The sequence below is a fragment of the Lissotriton helveticus genome, chromosome 3_1 (genome assembly GCF_964261635.1).
Source record: "Lissotriton helveticus chromosome 3_1, aLisHel1.1, whole genome shotgun sequence".
NCBI lineage: Eukaryota > Metazoa > Chordata > Amphibia > Caudata > Salamandridae > Lissotriton > Lissotriton helveticus.
The window spans coordinates 291,085,967-291,109,629 of record NC_136061.1 but is presented as its reverse complement, the minus strand read 5'-3'; the positions used below and the strand labels follow the sequence as shown (position 1 = coordinate 291,109,629).

At 44.4% G+C, this 23,663-nt stretch overlaps 1 protein-coding gene across 2 annotated transcripts in view; it reads left to right on the top strand.

Moving 5' to 3' along the window:
* Nucleotides 1-23,663, top strand: part of LOC144822378 (uncharacterized) — a 1,092,528-nt gene that overhangs the window by 550,050 nt on the left and 518,815 nt on the right. For both annotated transcript variants that reach the window (XM_078679823.1, XM_078679822.1), the window contains one exon: nucleotides 6,218-6,365. In XM_078679823.1, the coding sequence (XP_078535949.1) occupies nucleotides 6,218-6,365 (148 nt within the window). The remainder of the gene's footprint in view (nucleotides 1-6,217; nucleotides 6,366-23,663) is intronic.

Below are 23,663 nucleotides of genomic sequence, written 5' to 3'. Positions count from 1 at the left end.
TGTTTCTGGGTTGAGCCTGTCACCAGTAGAGAGGAGCAGTATTAGAGAGCAAAGAAAATGAATCTGGGGTTAGTGTAAATGCTGCCAAGTTTCTCTCAGGTCAGAGTACCACTCAGAGGCACACAGGTGCATCTCCAAAGCTCGTCAGCTTGCTGGTTCAAGGGAGCCTTTTAAACAGAATGGGGGTTGGGAGCATACTGCCTCACAGTCCAAGCACAGTTTGCCCCTTTGCATTCTGGTAAATGCAGTACACAGTTCAAACTTAGTTCAAAATTAGCTGGAGTTTTTCACCAAAGTTGGTGCAGACATTGCTGTATATCTCTAGCCACATGTTTCTGGGTTGACCTCGTCATCAGGAGAGAACCACAGTATTAGAGAGCAAAGAAAAATGATCTGGGGTTGCTGGAAATGCTACCAAGTTTCTCTCGGGTTAGAGTACCACGCACAGGCCCACAGGTCTCCAAAGCTCGTCAGCTTGCTGGCTTCAAGGGTGCCGTTTAAACAGAATGGGGGTTGGGGGCACACACCCTCACAGTCCAAGCACAGTTCGCCCCTTTGCATCCTGGTAAATGCAGTACACAGTTCAAACTTACTTCAGAGCTTTTCACCAAAGTTGGTGCAGACATTGCTGTATATCTCTAGACATGTGTTTCTGGGTTGAGCCTGTCATCAGTAGAGAGCAGCAGTATTAGACAGCAAATAAAAATCATCTAGGGTTGCTGGAAATGCTGCCAAGTTTCTCTCGGGTCAGAGTACCACTCACAGGCACACAGGTGCATCTCCAAAGCTCGTCAGCTTGCTGGATCAAGGGAGCCTTTTAAATAGAATGGGGGTTGGGAGCACATTGCCTCACAGTCCAATCACAGTTCACCCCTTTGCATCCTGGTAAATGCAGTACACAGTTCAAACTTAATTTAAAATTAGCTGGAGTTTTTCACCAAAGCTGGTGCAGACATTGCTGTATATCTCTAGACACGTGTTTCTGGGTTGTGCCCGTCATCAGTAGAGAGCAGCAGTATTAGAGAGCAAAGAAAAATCATTTTGGGGTTGCTGGAAATGCTGCCAAGTTTCTCTCGGGTCAGAGTACCACTCACAGGCACACAGGTGCATCTCCAAAGCTCGTCAGCTTTCTGGCTCAAGGGAACCTTTTAAACAGAATGGGGGTTGGGAGCACACTGCCTCACAGTCCAAGCACAGTTTGCCCCTTTGCATCCTATTAAATGCAGTACACAGTTCAAACTTACTTCAAAATTACCTGGAGTTTTTCACCAAAGGTGGTGCAGACATTGCTGTATATCCCTAGACACGTGTTGCTGGGATGAGCCTGTCATCAGTAGAGAGCAGCAGTATTGGAGAGCAAAGAAAAAGAATCTGGGGTTGCTGTAAATGCTGCCAAGTTTCTCTTGGGTCAGAGTACCACTCAGAAGCACACAGGTGCATCTCCAAAGCTCGTCTGCTTGCTGGCTTAAGGGAGCCTTTTAAACAGAATGGGGGTTGGGAGCATACTGCCTCACAGTTCAAGCACAGTTTGCTCCTTTGCATCCTGGTAAATGCAGTACACAGTTCAAACTTAGTTCAAAATTAGCTGGAGTTTTTCACCAAAGTTGGTGCAGACATTGCTGTATATCTCTAGACACATGTTTCTGGGTTGAGCCCGCCATCAGTAGAGAGCCGCAGTATTAGAGAGCAAAGAAAAATCATCCGGGGTTGCTGGAAATGCTGCCAAGTTTCTCTCGGGTAAGAGTACCACTCAAAGGCACACAGGTGCATCTCCAAAGCTCGTCAGCTTGTTGGCTCAAGGGAGCCTTTTAAACAGAACGGGGGTTGGGAGCACACTGCCTCACAGTCCAAGCACAGTACGCCCCTTTGCATCCTGGTAAATGCAATATACAGTTCAAACTTACTTCAAAATTAGCTAGAGTTTTTCACCAAAGTTGGTGCAGACATTGCTATATATCGCTAGACACGTATTTCTGGGTTGCGCCCGTCATCAGTAGAGAGCAGCAGTATTAAAGAGCAAAGAAAAATCATCTGGGGTTGCTGGAAATGCTGCCAAGTTTTTCTTGGGTCAGAGTTTCACTCACAGGCACACAGGTGCATCTCCAAAGCTCGTCAGCTTGCTGGCTCAAGGGAGCCTTTTAAACAGAATGGGGGTTGGGAGCACACTGCCTCACTGTCCAGGCACAGTTCATGAGATGCTCCTTTTGCCTGTCCTGTCCATGAATGGAGGTCCCCACTGATTCCTCAGAGTATGGGTGGTAGTGAGGAATTGCAGAGAACTCTCCAACAATACATTGTGGGATACATTGATTTGTCTATTCACATAAAATTGTAGGAGATGAATGCCTCCCTTTAGGGGTGAGATCCAGAGCAGTGATGATGCACACTGACAATTATATGCCTTCTTCTGCTTTAGGAGGCAAAAGTGCATTCACTTCCCAGAGCTCTGCAGCCTGGAAGTGGCTCTGAAGAGATGGGCCTTACACCACAGCATGTTCGTGTTTCCCATATTTTGGGGATCAATTGTGTTGAGCAGGCATCTTCAGACACGACACAAGTGTCAAGTAAACAGAATGGGGGTTGGGAGCACACTGCCTCACAGTCCAAGCACAGTTCTCTCCTTTGCATCCTGGTAAATGCAGCACACAGTTCAAACTTAGTTCAAAATTAGCTGGAGTTTTTCACCAAAGTTGGTGCAGACATTGCTGTATATCTCTATCCACATGTTTCTGGGTTGACCCCGTCATCAGTAGAGAGCCGCAGTATTAGAGAGCAAATAAAAATCATCTGGGGTTGCTGGAAATGCTACCAAGTTTCTCTCGGGTTAGAGTACCACGCGCAGGCCCACAGGTCTCCAAAGCTCGTCAGCTTGCTGGCTTCAAGGGAGCCGTTTAAACAGGATGGGGGTTAGGAGCACACTCCCTCACAGTCCAAGCACAGTTCACCCCTTTGCATCCTGTTAAATGCAGTACACAGTTCAAACTTACTTTAAAATTAGCTGGAGTTTTTCACCAAAGCTGGTGCAGACATTGCTGTATATCTCTAGACATGTGTTTCTTGGTTGCGCCCGTCATCAGTAGAGAGACAGCAGTATTAGAGAGCAAAGAAAAATCATTTTGGGGTTGCTGGAAATGCTGCCAAGTTTCTCTCGGGTCAGAGTACCACTCACAGGCACACAGGTGCATCTCCAAAGCTCGTCAGCTTGTTGGCTCAAGGGAGCCTTTTAAACAGAATGGGGGTTGGGAGCATACTGCCTCACAGTCCAAGCACAGTTTGCTCCTTTGCATCCTGGTAAATGCAGTACACAGTTCAAACTTAGTTCAAAATTAGCTGGAGTTTTCCACCAAAGTTGGTGCAGACATTGCTGTATATCTCTAGACACATGTTTATGGGTTGCGCCCGTCATCAGTAGAGAGCCGCAGTATTTGAGAGCAAAGAAAAATCATCTGGGGTTGCTGGAAATGCTGCCAAGTTTCTCTCGGGTAAGAGTACCACTCAAATGCACACAGGTGCATCTCCAAAGCTCGTCAGCTTGTTGGCTCAAGGGAGCCTTTTAAACAGAACGGGGGTTGGGAGCACACTACCTCACAGTCCAAGCACAGTACCCCCCTTTGCATCCTGGTAAATGCAATATACAGTTTAAACTTACTTCAAAATTAGCTGGAGTTTTTCACCAAAGTTGGTGCAGCCATTGCTATATATCTCTAGACACGTGTTTCTGGGTTGCGCCCGTCATCAGTAGAGAGCAGCAGTGTTAAAGAGCAAAGAAAAATCATCTGGGGTTGCTGGAAATGCTGCCAAGTTTTTCTTGGGTCAGAGTTTCACTCACAGACACACAGGTGCATCTCCAAAGCTCGTCAGCTTGCTGGCTCAAGGGAGCCTTTTAAACAGAATGGGGGTTGGGAGCACACTGCCTCACAGTCCAGGCACAGTTCATGAGATGGTCTTTTCGCCTGTCCTGTCCATAAATGGAGGTCCCCACTTATTCCTCAGAGTATGGGTGGTAGTGAGGAATTGCAGAGAACTCTCCAACAATACATTGTGGGATACATTGATTTGTCTATTCACATAAAATTGTAGGAGATGAATGCCTCCCTTTTAGGGGTGAGATCCAGAGCAGTGATGATGCACACTGACAATTTCTTAGCCTTCTTCTGCTTTAGGAGGCAAAAGTGCATTCACTTCCCAGAGTTCTGCAGCCTGGAAGTGGCTCTGAGGAGATGGGCCTTACACCACAGCATGTTCGTGTTTCCCATATTTTGGGGATCATTGCTGTTGAGCAGGCATCTTCAGACATGACACAAGTGTCAAGTAATACAGACAATACCTAACTTTTTATTTGAAGCCTGCGGTGCATGCCTTTACCACTTATTTGAACACCAGTTGCAACTGTTTTAACTTCCTGATCGAGCAGAGGGGCAGGGGTTGTAGTGGGCAGATTCAATATATCTGCTTATTCCAGCAGAGTGCTTACGAAGAGAAAAAAGAGAGTGATCCCAATAAGCTCTTGCAAAGGTTGTTTTGGGGAAAGCTCCATCTGCCCCAAAAGGACTAGATGTACTGCCCACAGTGGAAAGACAATGTGTATGGAAAGAAAGAGAGTGCTGCATTTCTCCAGGACATTGCTCTCCATGCTCCTATGGTTTTTGAGGAGCTAACCTTTGCCCATGTAGGCCCTTCCCAGAGTGCTTGGAAGTGATGGTGGTGTCCAGGAAGGTATCTGCCAGGACACAGTACACAAGCAAATGGCTAACATTTTATCACTGTATCCTGGAGAGGAACATCAATCTGCTCACCTGCCCAGTGGAAGATGTAATATCTTTCTTGCTTCACCTAACTGAGATGAGTGTGGAGGTGGACACCTGCAAGAACTACCTTGTACCCTTTGTGGCAACAGGCTTGGGGAATCACTATGGCCATTTAGACTGTCAAAAGAAAGACATATAACTTGGCCTAACACATCTGTCCCTTCTGGAGAAGTTTACTGGGATTGAAGCCTGGTCTAAGTCAGGTTGCTGTATTAATCTTTAAGTCGTCGCCTTGTGTGATGCCTTAAGACTTCTGCACATGAGTCTATTGCAAGATTGTTGTGCCTCTGAACCATTACTACCTTTCCACAATGACAGAGTGGTCCTTAGAACACATCTCACCTTTCTTTCAAGATGCTGCCAGAAGGCCATCAGAACAAGAAAGTAGTTCTTCAGGTTGTTTTTCTTCATCATATTTCCATGACTAAAGATACATTACACAATCTGGATGTCAGTGGTACCTTGCATGTTTAGCTTGCCTGCCAGAGACATTTGTTCTACTCACTGACTTTTATTAACTTTTGGAAGGAATGATGCTGGCTGGGCAAATACTTAGGCCACAATTGCCAAATTGATAGCATTATTGTTCACCCATTGCTAACTCAACATGGAGCTCAACCTCCTTTCAGTGGCTGAGCACAATCTACCAGGAGTAGGATGGAGTCAGTGGCATTCTTCATTCTGCAAACACTATTTTCTCTGGACTTCAGATCTCTGCAACCTGTTTTCCTAGTCCCAAGTTTGTATCTACTACTTTCTTTCTCATTCTCAGTTAATGTGAAATCTACACACCTGTTAAGAGTGGGGAAGAGCCAGGATGCAAGAGTAAGGTATGTTACTCTCATGGCTTACACTTAGCCAGCAGTGCTTTCCCCTTGTGTTGACAGGGCGGATGTCAGCCATCAGCAAAAACATCCATTGGTTCTTTTTTTCAAATAGGTAACTAGAAAGCAGCACATATTCACAGAGACAGTGGTGTGTTGTGTCTGACACACACATGTGCATTCTAGATTGGCACACAAAGCGTCTGGCTCACTTCTAGATGCCAGAGTATGCAGAAGTGTATAATGGCAAAGAGCCTATGGACTAAGAATAACTGAGTGGCGATAAAGGTAAACTTACACTTTGTATACATCAATTCAGTTTACGTTGTGTGATGCAAAATCATTATTTTAATTGTTATTATTATTTTAGTTGGTCCTTGAAATGCGTGAGGTCAATGAACATATATGATAATTGAATAGGGCTCTTATATACTGCACATCTAATAAATATTGCTGAAGGAAATGTAGGCGGGAGAATATTAGGATAAGAAAGATGTAAAATGGTATTTACGTAATATACCATTAATGTTTTGCGTTTTGGAACGCATTGTCCGTCTTATACACATTTTTTCATTGTACCCACAGTGATGTAGTACTTCCACATCCAAACGATGATGACTGGGTGCCACATAGCGACGTAACCCTCCTGCCTGACCCCACTCCACAAGATCAACCGTTTGACCTCTACATTGATGCGATTCGTTATATCCCAGATAGCGCCACCATTATTAAGGTAAATACTGTAAAAGTATTCTTGGTAAGCCAGGCATCCTTTGTGTAAGCCTGGTTATAGAACATAGATATCTATTAATATTATTTTTTTCAAACCATTATTTATCTTTTTTTTCAATTAATAAAACCACAATAGGTGTATAATTTCAAACATTGCGGTCACATGGCATCCACGACAAAGGGCAAAAATGTATAAGCAGTACATAATCACTTTTAGCTTGACCAGTTATCTTATAACAAAAAGCTTGTCATTTAAATGTCAGAGATATCAACTCACATCCTCCTCAGACATCTATTATTACCTACATGTTGGAGTGTTCATACATACTGTCACCTTCTTCAACGTACATAGATCATATTTGCTTCCTACTCCATTTTATGTGCACCTGTGACCTTCATGTTATGCTTATTTTCTGCTAATACGTCTACCTGGTAGCACTGCTGTTTTAGTAGCAGTTATGAAAAGTATTGACTATGTTAATTCAAGCATTGTTTATAAAAACAGTGGAAATCATTTTTTTACATGCCAGTAATCTTCATTACTCTGATTCAAATTCCTCACCGTCACAGTCCGACATTTTGAGAGGTCCTGCCCTTTTGAGACAGGTTGTTTACTAGGCTTAAGAAAAATAAGTACCTGTTCCATTTCTATACTTCCACTCCTCCCTCCACTAACAAATACCTTCTCCTAACTTCCTGTTAATTAAACAAGCCTGATTGAGTGATGAAGAAAAAAGAGAGAGAGAGAGGACTGTGATGGGAAAGACTTTGGATCAGAGTAGTGGAGATTAACGGTATGTAGTTCATCACTCCTTAAACCTTCACCTGCCCTTCCTGTCACTGTCCTTACAATGTGAGACTATAAAAAAGCTACCCATTTTCTGCAGGCACTCACTAAATATCATCACTCATATAATGTGCTAAAATTCATCTTTCATTCAAATTTCTTAAAGCTCATATCTGTTATTTACTTTATTACAGGTCTTAATTCGTCAGAAAAAAACTAACAAAATGTTTGCCCAACTCGAAATGATAATGTGTTGCAAAGGTGTTAGAGCACCACCATGTTGCAGCTCTGCAAATCTCCCGGAGAGGAACCCATCTTCTCAAAGTTGCTGTTAAGCGCTTTTTAGGGCTCGCAAAGGGTTTTTAAAAATGGACCTGTAAATTCCACAAATTCCACATGCTCGTGCGTGTGTTTTTTCCTTTCCGGTCTGCTATTGGCCTTCGCGTGTTTTTTTGTTTTAAAGCGAGCATACCATAGGTCGGAGGCGGGCGCATAGCTCCGCCCCTGGCCTATTGGTGTCTGTTACGCGCATTTCCTGACATATTGCTTTCAATTATCAGGCCAGACTCGGGCGCGATAATTCAAAGCATATGGCAGGAAAGGCGCACGCACCACTCGCTGCTTTGTTTTCCCGATTGCAAGGCATTAAGAGTATAAAATCCATGGCCCTTTTCTGTCCCTCCGCCGGGGTCAAAGTTCTCCTTTCGTGTTTGCTTTTGCTGCCTCTTCTCAGGCTCAGCTCCTTTTCCCTTTCGGGCCAACAATGCCCCCATACTAATTTATCAGCGCAACAATAATTTCTTTTTTTGTAGCGCTCAGCGGGAGGTGAATCACTTCTTAGCTTTAAGACCACCAAATGGGTGCTGAGTTGCCAGCACGACTGAACTTCTTTTGTATAAGGGGCCAGCGCCCACAGACCCTGGCAGGGTGGGGGTATTCTGCTGCCAGGGTGGGGGTATTCTGGTGCAGGGAGTGGTACAGAGACACTCCCTTCGCATGTGATGCGTTGTGCGAAACCTCTGTGTCTAGACACCCGGAAGAAGCTGCTCGTGCAGACTTTGTACCTAAAGGGAGGCGAGAATGCGTTTTAAAGATTAATACAGGAGCGCTAAGCATCCAACGTCATCAGAGAGGTTTAAAGACATGGGTATAGTAGCAACTGCCCCCCCCCCCATAAAAGCCATCTCCCCCACCCCCAATCTCAAGCACCTCTATCGGTCACTTTTCTCTCTGTACCAAGTATCAGCCTAAGGATTTATGGGACACTAGGCAAGAAATATTTCAGCTATTTCTATGAGACCTTCATCTCTGATGGTTTAAGTAAGATTGAATATTACTTGCCATCACGTGGGCTTGAATTAGCAGAAACTGAGTAATAATATTCGAAGTTGTTCTAAATGGGGCCCCAAAATATGTCTTGCGCGGTGCCTCAAAAGCCCTATGGTGACGCTGTGTTTAATGTATTCTACTCCGAGCCTATGTTGCTATTTTAATCTACTGGCCCTTGACTTTCTGTTGTTTACACCTTTTGCATTCCTTATGATCCGTTTCAGACAATATGTACATGCATATTGCTTCTGGAGTAAATGCCAGGATTGTGTTAATGTGCTATAAGCAGGGCCACTGTTTTTTTTTCTTCTCTTTGGTATTCTGAGGGAGCCGACAGCCCCTTTGCCTGAGCCCAGACATTTGTGGTGCGGGGACCCCTGACATCTTCGAAGTTGATGTTTGAAAAGCTGTTTATTTGGAAGCCAACATTTTGTGAGTTGTTTTCACTTTTGCTGGCTTTACCTTGGTGAGTGAACTCTTGAAGCCCCCGGACGAGGGTTCGGCTGGCAGCACCTGATGAAAACCCTAGCCATGGGAAAAGCGCTTGGAATATTCCTTTTTGTGTGCGCGCTGGGACCAGCATCTGCCGAGCATGGTGAGTAAATGGTTAATCAAAGTGCGTTCACTTTTCTGTAAAGACGTTACCACGCAAGCCGTATGGTTGGTACATGGAACGTGCGTAAGTGTGAGTGGGTATGGGAGTGCTTTGAATGGGCAGGTGCTGCTCGGTACGGAGTACGGCACATTTTTTATTTTGAGAGGAAGAGAACCGGCATTTCTCAAGACAAACATAATACTTTTTTTGTAAAACATATTTTTTTTTTTTTTGTAAAACATAATACTTTTAATTAGAGAGCACCGGAACTTCTCAGTTACAAGCAGTACCTGCACTTCTATTTTTCCATTTCAAGCACCAAGAGTACTGGTACTTCGAACCATCAGGAAGTCTACCCTCACCAGGCACCGGTATGCCACTGGTGATGCCATTGTGCAAACTGTTGAAAGTGCAAGTGTCCCGTTTCGCCTCTCCATTGTATGAAACTTCTAGATGAAATGTGTGCCTTTTGCTCAAAAAGTGACTACTACAGCGTAGCCTCCACCTTTATTTTGCATAACACACCTACAAGTGCAGATGTCACAATGAACGTCCTCCACGTGTTTTTTAGGGATCTATGACACCCCCACCACCCTCCATCCATGCGTTATGTATTGATTTACGGCTTGTGGTGCACTGGTACATTAGGCCAGGGTCTTAATGGGTGGATGAAAGGCGTGTACAACCTGGGTATCGCGTGTTTAACCCCTTCGATGCTGATGACAAAGCCAGCTCGTCATCAACGTTACCTGCGGTGCGCGGATGACGAGCTGGCTTTGTCACGATCAAGCCATTTTTGAAATTCCCCGTACAGCGGGAAACCGCGGTAGCGCGGTAGCGGTTAAGTGCTTGAGGACTGGCTCCACTTTTCATCCTAACGAGACAGACATGAACCTTTTCATTCAATAGATGCTGATGACAAGCCATTGACAATGTAGCCCAGGTTCACTGTGCGAGCAGGGCGCTGAGCAGTCGCACTGATCCCTGCTAGAGTGATGTGAGTGAGGTCTGAGTGTGTGAGGTGCACATGGAAAAATGTGCTCAGCGAGTGAATGTGCCTGCGGATGAGAGCTGTGCACAACCTGTGAGCCATAGCGATTGTAAAGAGACTAAACTCGATTTCTTTCTTCTAACGTTGATAAAATAAGTATCTCTGGGCAAGAAAACACACATTTTTGCCTAGAACGCTGCAAAGATAGAATTGCTGTCGCTGGTGAATGTTTATTATTCCATTGTTGAAACCTCTGAACTTCTCACAAGTTCGACCTGCTCTTCTGTTTTTTTACAGCTTTTATCTGATGAACATATGATTTGTAAAGTCGTATATATTTATTAAAAGCTGCTATGAGATTGAAATATACTTGGATTCATTCCTTTTGTTATATATGATTTTAGACTATTCTCACAAGTGTGACCCGCTTTTCTGTCTTCACACTTTTATCCGATGAGCGTGTTAATTTAATGAAGTGTGTTTTTAGGTCTCGCACCTAGCGCGATACACTGCGCAGCGAGAGTCAACCACACAAAACCACACACACATAAATACACACAACCACACCTAACCACACACACAACTACACACAACCACACGTACACAACCACACCCAAAACCACACACACAACCACACCCACACCCACACACAACCACACAAACACCCAACCACACACCAAACCACACACACCCACACAACCACACACTAGCACACACACCCACACAACCACAACCACACACACAAGCACACACACAAGCACACACAACCACAACCACACACACACACACAACCACACACACACACAACCACACACAACTACACACACACACAACCACACACACAACCAAACACACACACAACCACACACACGACATACACAACCATACACAACCACACACACATCCACAACCACACGCACAAACACACAACCACACAACCCCACACACACACACACCTAACCAAACACGCATCCACAATTAACTGTTGTAGCAATCACAGTATGGCACACTTTACTTTTTAACATATTCATTTAAAGCGCAGCATGGCACCATTGCTACAACAATAAATACACATTGTTTTGGCCTACAATTTATAGACTTTTGTTGCAATTAGTGTTGCAATATTTAGCAATGCCAATAGCTCAAACTTAATTAATGCGAGACCTATTGCATTCTAAATGCTTGTTACTCTTCTTAGCAGAGCCACCCAAAACAAATATCAAGTCTAAATCCCTAAAATGTTAGTCCTTTCCAAATATATTATTAAAGTCCTTTTTTATACAAAGACAATAGTAAATCAGAATATGATTCTAACTGAAAGACTGGAAGAACAACTTCTTGCTCCAAATGTATTTGAGATTGCACCTTGGGTTTCAACTTAGGGTCCAGTTTTCAAACCTCTCTATTGTAAAAAGATCTTATGTGAGGAAAAGTGGAAGTCTTTTACAGTGTTTGTGCTGAATAAGCTGCATAAGAACTTGTCTTAATAGACAAATTTGAGTTAGCATAGATGGGTTTCAGAGCACTTTAAGTCGCAGTTTATCGCAGAGATCTGACAACAGTAATTCTTCCGAGGTCCAAGAGGAGTTACAGGCCATTTTTAATAGTAGTACTATTTTTTTTAGCACTTGAGTGAAGGTCGCATTAAAATTTTAGAACAGATACCTCGTATTCAAAAAAATGAGGAACATTGGATTTATTTATTTCCTTCAGCAAAATTATCTTTACTGTGTAATGGTAAGAAAGGCTCTCAGTATCCTGAAATCATATTGTGCATGTAATCCTTCATCTGATACCTGAAAGGCAGCTTCAAAACCAAGAACTTTACAAATATGAGTATTCATATATATAAATCGAGGCCCTTACAATTATTTGCTTTCTGGCACTGCTTTTTGGGTCTTCATTAGTTTGTGGTATATAAATAAATAATACCGGATCTAGGTTTTACTGGACATAGCAATAACAGATAGCTCAATAAATAAGAGTCAAGATTCGAGGTAGTAGGAGTTTGCAGGTTTAATACAGCATAAGGACAGGAACAGGACAACCTGCACAGGAATAGGATGGCAGAGCCCGGCAGGGGGGCAGGATTGGACTGGCGTGGCCCGGCAGCTGCCGGGGCTGGATCTGGGATGAGCGCGCTAACTTTAATAACAGTACACAAGCATATATACTAAAACAGTTGCATTACAATGAATACAGTAGGCGGAGCAGTGGGTGTGGTCAATAGCAGTCGCGAAAGATAAGGGTGAAAGTAGGTGTAACAGGAGGCGTATACATAGACATGTGATGTAAACGTAACAGAATATGTCATAAATGGGGCGGAAACATGGAGGGGGCTATCTAAGGAGCCGGGACCTCTAACCTAATGGTGCGCGCAAACTGACAATGACGTGTTACTAGGAGAAGCTGGGGGCTATGACTTCTGCGCTAGGAGTAGAGACTGAAGTCTGGAGAGTCAGGGCGACATGTACCTAAACCCTATCTAGTATCTGATGTTTAGAGAACATGTTGATATAAACTAAAAGTCAGGAGGGGAGAGGCTAACAGACTCTAAGACTGGAGCATGCATTATTCTACATGTAGTGCGTGTTGAAGAATATTAAATGACCATAAATGCAGTATTTCTCTTACATGGAGACGTAAAGGCTAGACAATGACGGAAACTATTGATGCGATTCAGTAGCTTAGGAATGCAGAGAAGGAGGGCTGGACTGATAACTAGAATCATAACATACTCTTGGCAGACTCGTAGGCAGAGCCAGGCCGAGCCGGGCACTGTGAGGCAGGAAGTAAGTGAAGGGTCGAGGATACAGGTGGGGGCTGTATCGCTCCTCAGCGAGGGTTCAGGAGACAGGAGCTGAATCTGGTGTCCAGGCCCTTTTGGGGCCTAGAAACGGGGACTTTACAATTAAATAACGTGCACACTGAGAAACGTGGCAACGTAACTTTACATAGGCCTGATATTCGTAGTATTCACGAGAACTGGAAACTGGCATACTAGAGATGGACACAACTGTAATTGCGTCTTTAATCGATCATGGGGAAATACATATGCATATTAATCATGCACACATAACATAAGATGGGGAACACGTAGGGACACAGAACATGGCAAAATTTACTTTTCCACATTCCCTCCTTGTCACTACGTTTCCATCAGGAAACATCAATATTCATGATACCATCTATCATTTCATACAGTATCATTTGCTCGTCTCGAATTTTCTTGGAACGGGATTTAGAACGGGACTTGGGACTAGGAATACAAGAGGTAGCACAAATGCCACAAATCGCAGGGCCACATTGTAAACAGAGGCAGCAACTGAATATGATCGCTACTGCAATACCTAGAAAGGACAATACTTTCCATCCCCAGGCGGAAATTATATTCCAGAACCAACCGGACCATGTCCAGGTGCCGGGATCTTGGTGTAACATATGGGCAATATTATGGAGTCTGGTAATAGCTGAATAAACAGACGGTGCGTTATTAGGAATGAAAATGCAGCAACTAGATCCGATGACTCTACATGCCCCGCCCCTATCGGCCAGTATGACGTCAAGGACGAGACGATTCTGGAGCACGACAATTCTCATAAAGGATTGCTCTTCGGTTAAGTTACCTAGAGCAGAAGTAGTCTCAATCACTACTGCTTCAAGGGTTCTGGTTAATCTACGTATCAGTTTACTATTCACAACAGTACCTAAATAGGGAAATACACCTTTATTGATATCTATATATTGTTCTAGAGCAGTTTCAGTATAATCGACAATCGGGAGGTCTCTCTTGTGTCTAGTATGTACTAGGTGGGAATTCCTATGGTAATCAGGTGGGGCTAGAAAAACTGGTGGCAGTAAGAAGGCAATGTAACAGGTTCCCTCCCAATCGAGGGGCAGACGAACATATGCGGTCTGACCACAAACAAAATAAGAATGACGTGAAGCTTTGAAAATAGATTTCCTGCTGTCACTATACTTGACAATAGTAGTACAATCACTATGGCCTACATGTACGGAACCATTCTTTCGGACACATAATTCACCTTTGACTGGTAGTACTGACATAGCAGGTAAGTCTGGAGTAGTATCAGACTGAACATTCAGGACCATGAAATTCGAAGAATAATTACCTAAATTATAAACTTCATTTTCTAGATCTAACCCTGTTCTGTGGGGAAGACCTTGCTTGTCTGGGAAACATGTACTGTTAAGAAAAGACATATCTGTTGAGGATGACGTTAACGTGGACCATGCTCCACACGAACCATTATGTGAAAATGGATAAGGAAAGAGTGGCAGAACTCCCTTCGCTGTCTGGAATGGGGGGAGTCGACCACACACCCAACAATTAGTGGCATTGCTGGTCTGGTGTGAATAATGTAACATGCGGATAAAGGAATTATTACGCATAGCAAGACGATATGAGAGTTCATGAGAAGGCAGATCACTAAACGTGTGCTCTACTGTAGCAATAGAAGACTTATTTACATGAGAAACTGGAAAATACAAATAAAAAGCATAATCTGTGCAGGTAGTCATAAGGCTGAAAAACAATATGAAACTTAGAAAAACGATACATCGGATTGAGTTTTGACTAACTCTCTCACTATGGGGGTCTATTTTATACATGTCAGAAACCGGTCTAACCGTTTCACCTAGGGGAGGACTTAGACAATCAAACTGGCTGACTTATTTTACTAGACCTTAATTTTTTCTTATACTCCTGTTGCGGAGTTTTCTCTAACAGGGAGGGTTCAGTATCATTGTCTTTAGCGGGACAGTCCTTGAGAATAGTACTTTGGCAGTCTTTCAAATCCTGGGAAATGTTCTTAGAAACAGGCTTCAGTCCGTAAAATCTTTTCACATGAGACAGGTGGACCCAGCCCTTCCTGCCTTCCAGCTTGACGGCAGTACGGGTGGCCAGGAGGACCTGTCGGGGTTCCTTCCAGCGAGGCTCCAGCGGACTTGAACGATCAAAATTCCGGACAAGAACCATGCATCCGGGAACGATTTCATGCGGTGCCACCTCGGTATTGTCTGGAAATGCGGCGGCAACCTGTGAACGACAAGAGTGTAGGGCAGACATCAAGGAAGCTAGGTAATCTGTCAGCATATTACTTGAAACATCTGTAATACTTCGGGGTCTAGGTGTACCCCACATATTAGGGGGGCGGCCGAATACGACCTCATACGGGGACAGACCTGATCTGGAATGTGCGACCATGCGCATGTAAAACAAAGCGACTGGCAGAGCTACTAGCCAGTCTACACCTTTCTCTTTACATATTTTGGCAATGCGGATTTTCAGGGTCTGATTATGTCTCTCTACGAGACCGGCTGCTTCAGGATGGCGTACACAATGGAACTTCCACTGGTACCCTAACAAAAGGGAAACATGTTTCATGAGCTCAGATGAGAATGGCTGGCCGTTATCAGAATATACGACTCTAGGGAGTCCATAACGGGGGAAGAATTCACGAACCAACTGCTTGGCAGTGGTCGCGGCTGTGTAATCTGGGACCGGATATGCTTCTGTCCACCTGGACAAAGCGCATACAACTACAAGGACATACTTGAAACCTCGACATCGCTCCATCTGAATATAATCCATTTGGAGGACTTCAAAAGGGTGGTCAGGGGGCTGGAATCCACCTTGTTCCACCGGGACACTTTTACCTGGATTAAACTGGCAACATATCATACAGGTACGGACTTTCTGCTTGGCTGCAGCTCGTAAATGCTTGTTGAACCAAATGTTCTGGATACTGTCTAACATAGCTTTTTCTCCTAAATGTGCTGGACTATGTGCGGTATTGATAATGACTTGAACCATAGAGTCGGGGAGAAACCATGTGGCTCTACCCTTCGTTACCCATCCCTGATCTGTCTGGACCCCTCCTTGTTCGGACCATTTCTTAATTTCATCGGGAGTAGCATGTAACTGGATATCTATGACATCTTGAGTGGGGTCCTTAACTGTCATACAAGTAGTCGGAGCTGGAGTATGTGTCTGTGTCGGATTAACTGGAATGTCTGGAGTCTGTGCTGTAAGCTTGGCTGTGCGATCTGCTAGATCATTACCTTGAGAAATAATGTCAGTAACTTTCGTATGTGCTTTGCACTTCATGATAGCAATAGATGTCGGTAAATGTATGGCATCTAATAGAGCTTGAATAAGGAGACCATGCTGAATCTTGGTTCCATGAGAAGTCATGAAACCTCTCTCCTGCCAGAGCACTCCAAAGTCGTGTACGACTCCAAATGCGTAGCGTGAATCTGTGTAAACATTAACTTTCAGGTTCTTAGCGTGTATGCAGGCTTGGGTCAGAGCAACTAGCTCTGCTGCTTGAGCAGACAGGGTGTCAATACGGTGTGTTTCTATAACGTCAGTGTCAGTAGTCACTGCATACGCGGCTACTAGTTCTCCTGTACTTGTTCTCATACATGAACCATCCACATAAAGTGTCAGGTCGGGATCTGGTAATGGAATATCTGTCAGATCTTGTCTTGGCTTGGTCATAATACTAACTACTTCCACACAGTCGTGGGTGGCAGGATTCGAAATAACTGACGGTAACAGTGTAGCAGGATTTAGAACGTTGCAGCGTCTGATTTCTATGTGTGGCTGGAACAGTGTCAGTTCATAACCTGTTAAACGTGCAATTGTCAAGTGCTGAGTCTGGGTTCGGTTTAAAAGAACTTCCACAGAGTGTGGAACTTGTACTGTCAAGGAATGTCCTAATACTATGGAATCACTTTGTCTGATAGCTAGTGCTGTGGCTGCAACTGACTTGAGGCACGCAGGCAGAGCCTGGGCTACAGGATCTAGTGTGCTCGAAAAATAAGCACAGGGCTTGTATTGTCCTGCTTGATCTTGTGTGAGAACAGATAATGCTGTACCTTCACGTTCTGTGACGAAAAGTGTAAAAGGCTTACTGTAGTTCGGTGTAGCTAGAACTGGAGCTTGGCATAAAGCTTTCTTTAACTCATTGAAACTAAGTGTATGTTCAGATGTCCAAGGGAGGACAGTCGATACGGCTGCCTCCTGTGTCGTTAACTGTATCAGTGGTTTAGCTAGAAATGCATACTGAGGAATCCATTGTCTGCAATAAGAAGTAAGGCCGATAAAAGCACGTACCTCCTTCTGTGTCTTGGGCTGAGGAAGACTCGCTATTAACTGGATACGGTCTGGTGTCAACTGCCTACCCCACTTGGACAGTAAGTGGCCTAAGTAGATCACTTGCTGGACACAGAATTGAAGCTTCGAAGGGGACACCTTGTGCCCCATCTCGGCTAGAAAATACAAGACTGTGAGTGATGCTCGCTCGCAAGCACGTTCAGAACGGGCTGTGATCAGTAGATCATCGACATACTGGAGCAGGGCAGTGTCAGTTGGCATGTGAATGTTGTCTAGTTGTCTCTTAAGTGCTTGACTGTAAATACTAGGACTTTCTGTGAAACCTTGAGGAGCTCGTGTGAATTTATAGCTCCTTCCATTTAAACAAAATCCGAAAAGAAACTGACTATCTGGATGAATGGGGACACTGAAAAACGCGTTCTTGAGGTCTATGACTGTAAAAAATGAGGCTTCGGAATCAATGGCTGTCAATAGGGAAGAAATATCTGGGACAACTGGATACTGGGGAATAATACATTTATTAAGTTCTCGTAGGTCAATCACTAATCGATATACTGGGGGTGCACTTGGATCAGTACGTTTCATGACTGGAATGATCGGAGAATTACATACATTGGAGTCAGTTTCTACAACTACTCCTTGAGCCATGAGCTCGTCAATAATTTTGGATAAGGCTGCTACAGCCTCAGGTGGCAATCTGTACTGTCTGATTCGTGGTAACACTACACCTGGTTTGAGAGTCACACGATGGGGTGTGATTTGCATATAACCTACATCAGTTGGACCTTGCGCCCATAGATGCTGCGGAACATTAGACAATCTCGGATCAAAATCTCGTAATACATAGTGACCCTTGAAGTCACGTAGAAACAAACGTATTCCCTCTGGGGAGCAGCAAATAACTGCACCTAATTCTTTCAGTGTTTTAATACCTAACAGATTTTCTGGACATGACTTCGTAAGTAACAGATCAGTAGTTCGGGACAATGGACCTACTTCTAGAGTAACTGGCTTAGATATCTCGTTTACAATAGGCTTTCCTGAAAATCCAAGGGAAACATTTCTAGAGCCTGAGAGCGGAGCCCCTGGAACTTCGGCGTGACTGATAGTCGTCCTACTTGCCCCTGTATCAATCAGAAACTTTCTGTCTTTCCCTAGTACCTGACTATGAACATAGGGACCTTCTTGATCTACAGGAATCTCGATGAGAGGCAAGCCTACCTCCCTCTCTAGGCTGTTTCATGAATATGGCTGATACTCTGGATACTCAGACTGTGCATACTGGTACATCTGCTGTGTAACATGCTGTGTTGCAGCAATAGGCTGCGGTACTGTAACTGTCTGTTGTGCATTCTGTGGCTGAGAAGTCTGTGAAACTTATTCTTGTCTAGGCGGACGTGGTCTTTCTTTAGTTTTACCAGTGGCTATATTATGCTTCAGAACTGCACACTCGTTTATAAAATGACCTGGCTGTTTACAATAATTGCATGTCCCTTTAACGGGAACTGTAGGATGACTGGCTTGATTCGTACCCCTCTTCTGACTGTCTTGAGGAACAGATTGTGCAACTAGTACTTTCATTTTCGTGTCTTTCATACATTTTCTCTCGTGTTCTTGCTCTTCTCTGATTCTATTCTGGTGATACTGAAGCATCTGTAACATCTGGGACGGGGTACTAGCTTGCCATGTACTTTCGACTTTCAAAACTCGATTCTTAACTTGTGGACTTGAATTCTCGACTAATTTAGTAACAAAAAGATGAGGGTATGACTCGCTACTCGTCTTCAAGCCACTGTTTATAATAAAACATTTTTCAAATCTAGAATAAAAATCACTAGTATCTTCGTCTTGTTTCTGTTTACAGGCTGAGATTGCATCCCAGTCTTCCTTTTTAGTTGCTAATAATCTGGGCAAAACTTGTATTAACAGTTCTGGTAATTCTTTACATTTCTCTCCTAGACCGGTACCTGGTACTCGTATCTTATCTTCAGCTTCTAGAACTGCCCAATCGATCTTTTTCTCTCCCACCTCCCATTCTTTTTCCTTGAGTTTTTCATATACCCCTGCGGGCAACAGGACCTTTAACATTTTAATAATATCTGGATACGTGTATTCTCCCATACGGAGCATGTCCTTTAATTCTCGGTGGAACCCTGCTGGATCTTTGTCGTGACAGGGAATTAATTTCTTCATCTCTAAGAGTTCCATCTTTGTAATCGGGGTGTAAACAAATACTCGTTGCATTTCACCATCTGTTGTCCTGACTGGGTGTACTTCTCGTAACGGGTTCTGTCTATCTATGTAAAACGGTTTACTTTTTGGGGGTGAGACATGAACAAAATGCGGGTTCAAAAACATACTATATTTATGGCGCTGTTCTAGAATAACACTAATTAAATCGGTACCTAAACCTTTCCATCTAAACTGGAGTAACTCGTTCAGGACATCGTGTAACGGACCTGGATCAAAATGTTGACCCTCATACAATGTGATGAGGTGCTGGATCATATACATACCCACCAGTCGTTGCTCGGCTGGGGGCAGTTTCAGAAACATTTGTGCCACTATTTCATCTGGAAAAGTGGTAGAATCAGTAATCCATCGGACTGCTGATCGGGCTAGTTCTTGTTCATGCATAGTACTTAACTCACTATAACCGATTCGTGATTTCAGAATATGATCGGTAGCTTGAAATACTTGTTCCAGAGAACCTTGTTCTGGTGCTGGATGATGAAAAACTGACTTGTGTTCTAGGCGTAAATGGCGGTCTGGAAATCTAGATTTTCCTACATACGCTATTCTGGCGGGATTCTCGTCCTCTACCTCTTCAGTAGAAGAGTCATTCTCTTTCTCGCTTACTTGTGCTGCTTTACGTTGTTCGTGTAACTTTATTATTTCCTTACGAATTCTTTTGTACATACTCTCTATACTACTGATAGTTCTGTGTTTACCCTCGGCTATATTATCACTCCACCTTGTCAGGATTCTCATTTCGGCCGGATCTTTGGTCGGATAATCTTGTTCCCTTATTAAACAATTAATCAGAAACTTTAATAACATGAGCTGGATCTCAGCTTTCCTTTGAGACATGGCTTCACCAATGCTTTCTGGATCATTCCCTGTACGGATGAAACGATATATTCTGTCTAGATCTTCTTTCATATCTGGTAGGGTGTCCAAATACCCGGTCACCCGTCTTACACGGATGGAATATATAACTGTACTATCATCACCTGCGACTGGATCATAGCGGCATTCAGTAAGAGCTCGTCGGATATCTGCAACGGACTTATATTTGGGCGTACGCTGTAACGCACATTCATGTAACTCGACTAATGTTAAACGTTGGTGTGGTGGCGGGGTACCAGGAGGACCTCCTCCTGCGGCCCCTATACTGGAATCATCGACTGATACTCTTCGTGCTGGCAGAGTGGGAAATTGCAATGTGGACTGGACCGGGGGTACCGTAACAGGTACTCCGGTGTCTGGAGGAGCAGGAATGGCATGATTTACAGGGACTGGCGGAACAGGATTTGCATATTCTGGGACTGTGTCGTCCAAGTAGGACGAGATGAAAATATCAGCTGCGGTCGGTTTGTGACGTAGCTTGGTCGGAACTAATGGTGGCGGAAAATTACTGGATGCCTCCGGGGTTGCTTTTGGCAAGCCCTCGGCAAGAAGAGGATACATACCCTTAATGAGGGCATTTCTCTGTCTGTCTGACTGTTCGGTTTTAACTCGTTCACCTATCTCGATTAGTTCCCTTTCTTGGGCTCGTTCTAAGGATTCTCTACTTAATTCTGACTTTCTGATTTCTTTTTCGGTTCTTTTATGAGATTCTTTGCGCCATAACTCGATGGCATCTTTCTGTGACTGTCTGGCTTTCTTTTTCCATAATGCTTCTTCTACTCGCATAATGCACTCGGCATCCCATGTACCCGATACGGGCCATCTATACTTTTCTTCTAACTGTTTGGTATACTCTACCCATAAATCTAGATATAATATGGCACTTATGCCATGCTTCTGATACATAAAATGACCTGGACTGTCCCTAGGCGGGACAGGAACTGCTTCTTCTAACAGACCTTTTCTAGTTCTTAACTGACGTAGTCTGGAAAATAACGGCATGACTGAACTGTAATCTGGACACAATACAATACACAATAAACACGATAATTACACCGCTCTCATACCACGACATTAAAATACATGAAGAACATTTAAAATAACAGTTCGGACAGAATACTACCTGGAATACGGAAAACAGAATACATGAATCTTCTTGAGAACTGAACTGACTAGAACAGAGACTAGATGCACTGCTGAAACAGTACGAAACTTACCGGTCTCATAAAGAGACACGTCAGGACCCGCATCCACCGGAGTGGACACTTCGTTTTGGGATCTGTGTACCACCAAACCCCACGGACCAGAGACAATTAGATTGACCCTGTCTAGATACTCCCCAGCAACGGTACTCACCGGGCAGCAAGAACGGAAGGCCTCGGACTGGACGGGACTGCTTCGACGCCGGACGGACGAACTTCGGACTTCAGTTACGGGTGGGCCTCCGGATACCTCGGACCTTGGACTCTCGGCTTGGGCTCTGGTCGGGACTCGCCGCGTTCCTCCACCGCCTCGTCTGGATGCTGGACCGCCACCTCCGTCTCCTCCGTGGGCCTGAGGGATACTTGAAGCAGAAATATCTGCACGTGCACGGTATGGTTCCGTCACGGCTGCAGAGGGTCAGGGGGCCGGCGTGGCTTCACCGGCGCGTGGGGAAAGGGCAAGTCCCTATTCGGGCGCCATTATGTGGTATATAAATAAATAATACCGGATCTAGGTTTTACTGGACATAGCAATAACAGATAGCTCAATAAATAAGAGTCAAGATTCGAGGTAGTAGGAGTTTGCAGGTTTAATACAGCATAAGGACAGGAACAGGACAACCTGCACAGGAATAGGATGGCAGAGCCCGGCAGGGGGGCAGGATTGGACTGGCGTGGCCCGGCAGCTGCCGGGGCTGGATCTGGGATGAGCGCGCTAACTTTAATAACAGTACACAAGCATATATACTAAAACAGTTGCATTACAATGAATACAGTAGGCGGAGCAGTGGGTGTGGTCAATAGCAGTCGCGAAAGATAAGGGTGAAAGTAGGTGTAACAGGAGGCGTATACATAGACATGTGATGTAAACGTAACAGAATATGTCATAAATGGGGCGGAAACATGGAGGGGGCTATCTAAGGAGCCGGGACCTCTAACCTAATGGTGCGCGCAAACTGACAATGACGTGTTACTAGGAGAAGCTGGGGGCTATGACTTCTGCGCTAGGAGTAGAGACTGAAGTCTGGAGAGTCAGGGCGACATGTACCTAAACCCTATCTAGTATCTGATGTTTAGAGAACATGTTGATATAAACTAAAAGTCAGGAGGGGAGAGGCTAACAGACTCTAAGACTGGAGCATGCATTATTCTACATGTAGTGCGTGTTGAAGAATATTAAATGACCATAAATGCAGTATTTCTCTTACATGGAGACGTAAAGGCTAGACAATGACGGAAACTATTGATGCGATTCAGTAGCTTAGGAATGCAGAGAAGGAGGGCTGGACTGATAACTAGAATCATAACATACTCTTGGCAGACTCGTAGGCAGAGCCAGGCCGAGCCGGGCACTGTGAGGCAGGAAGTAAGTGAAGGGTCGAGGATACAGGTGGGGGCTGTATCGCTCCTCAGCGAGGGTTCAGGAGACAGGAGCTGAATCTGGTGTCCAGGCCCTTTTGGGGCCTAGAAACGGGGACTTTACAATGAAATAACGTGCACACTGAGAAACGTGGCAACGTAACTTTACATAGGCCTGATATTCGTAGTATTCACGAGAACTGGAAACTGGCATACTAGAGATGGACACAACTGTAATTGCGTCTTTAATCGATCATGGGGAAATACATATGCATATTAATCATGCACACATAACATAAGATGGGGAACACGTAGGGACACAGACCATGGCAAAATTTACTTTTCCACAAGTTGCACAATCCAATGATTGTATCAAGGGCGGCCTTAGGCATGTGCAAGCTGTGCACCTGCACAGGGCCGCCAAACCCCAGGGGCCGCCACGCCAATATATATCCTTAATATAATAATCCTCTGAGGATGGATACATATTTGCGTGGCGACCCCTGGCAGGGATTTGGCGGCCTCTGGCCCTGTTCCACATCCAAACACCCTGACCCCCCCCCCCTCTTCACTGGCCTCCGCGCCTGCGTTCCTCCGGGGGACCCCTACCTACGCTCCCTACCCAGGGCCGTAGCCCTAGAGCCGCCCCTGATTGTATTTTGATAGCTAGATTTTAAAGCTGTTGATACTGCCTCCTCAGTTATTTATTGCTATGTATTTCTTGTCAATAAGATGACCTTCTGATGATCTCTCTCTAACTCTCTAT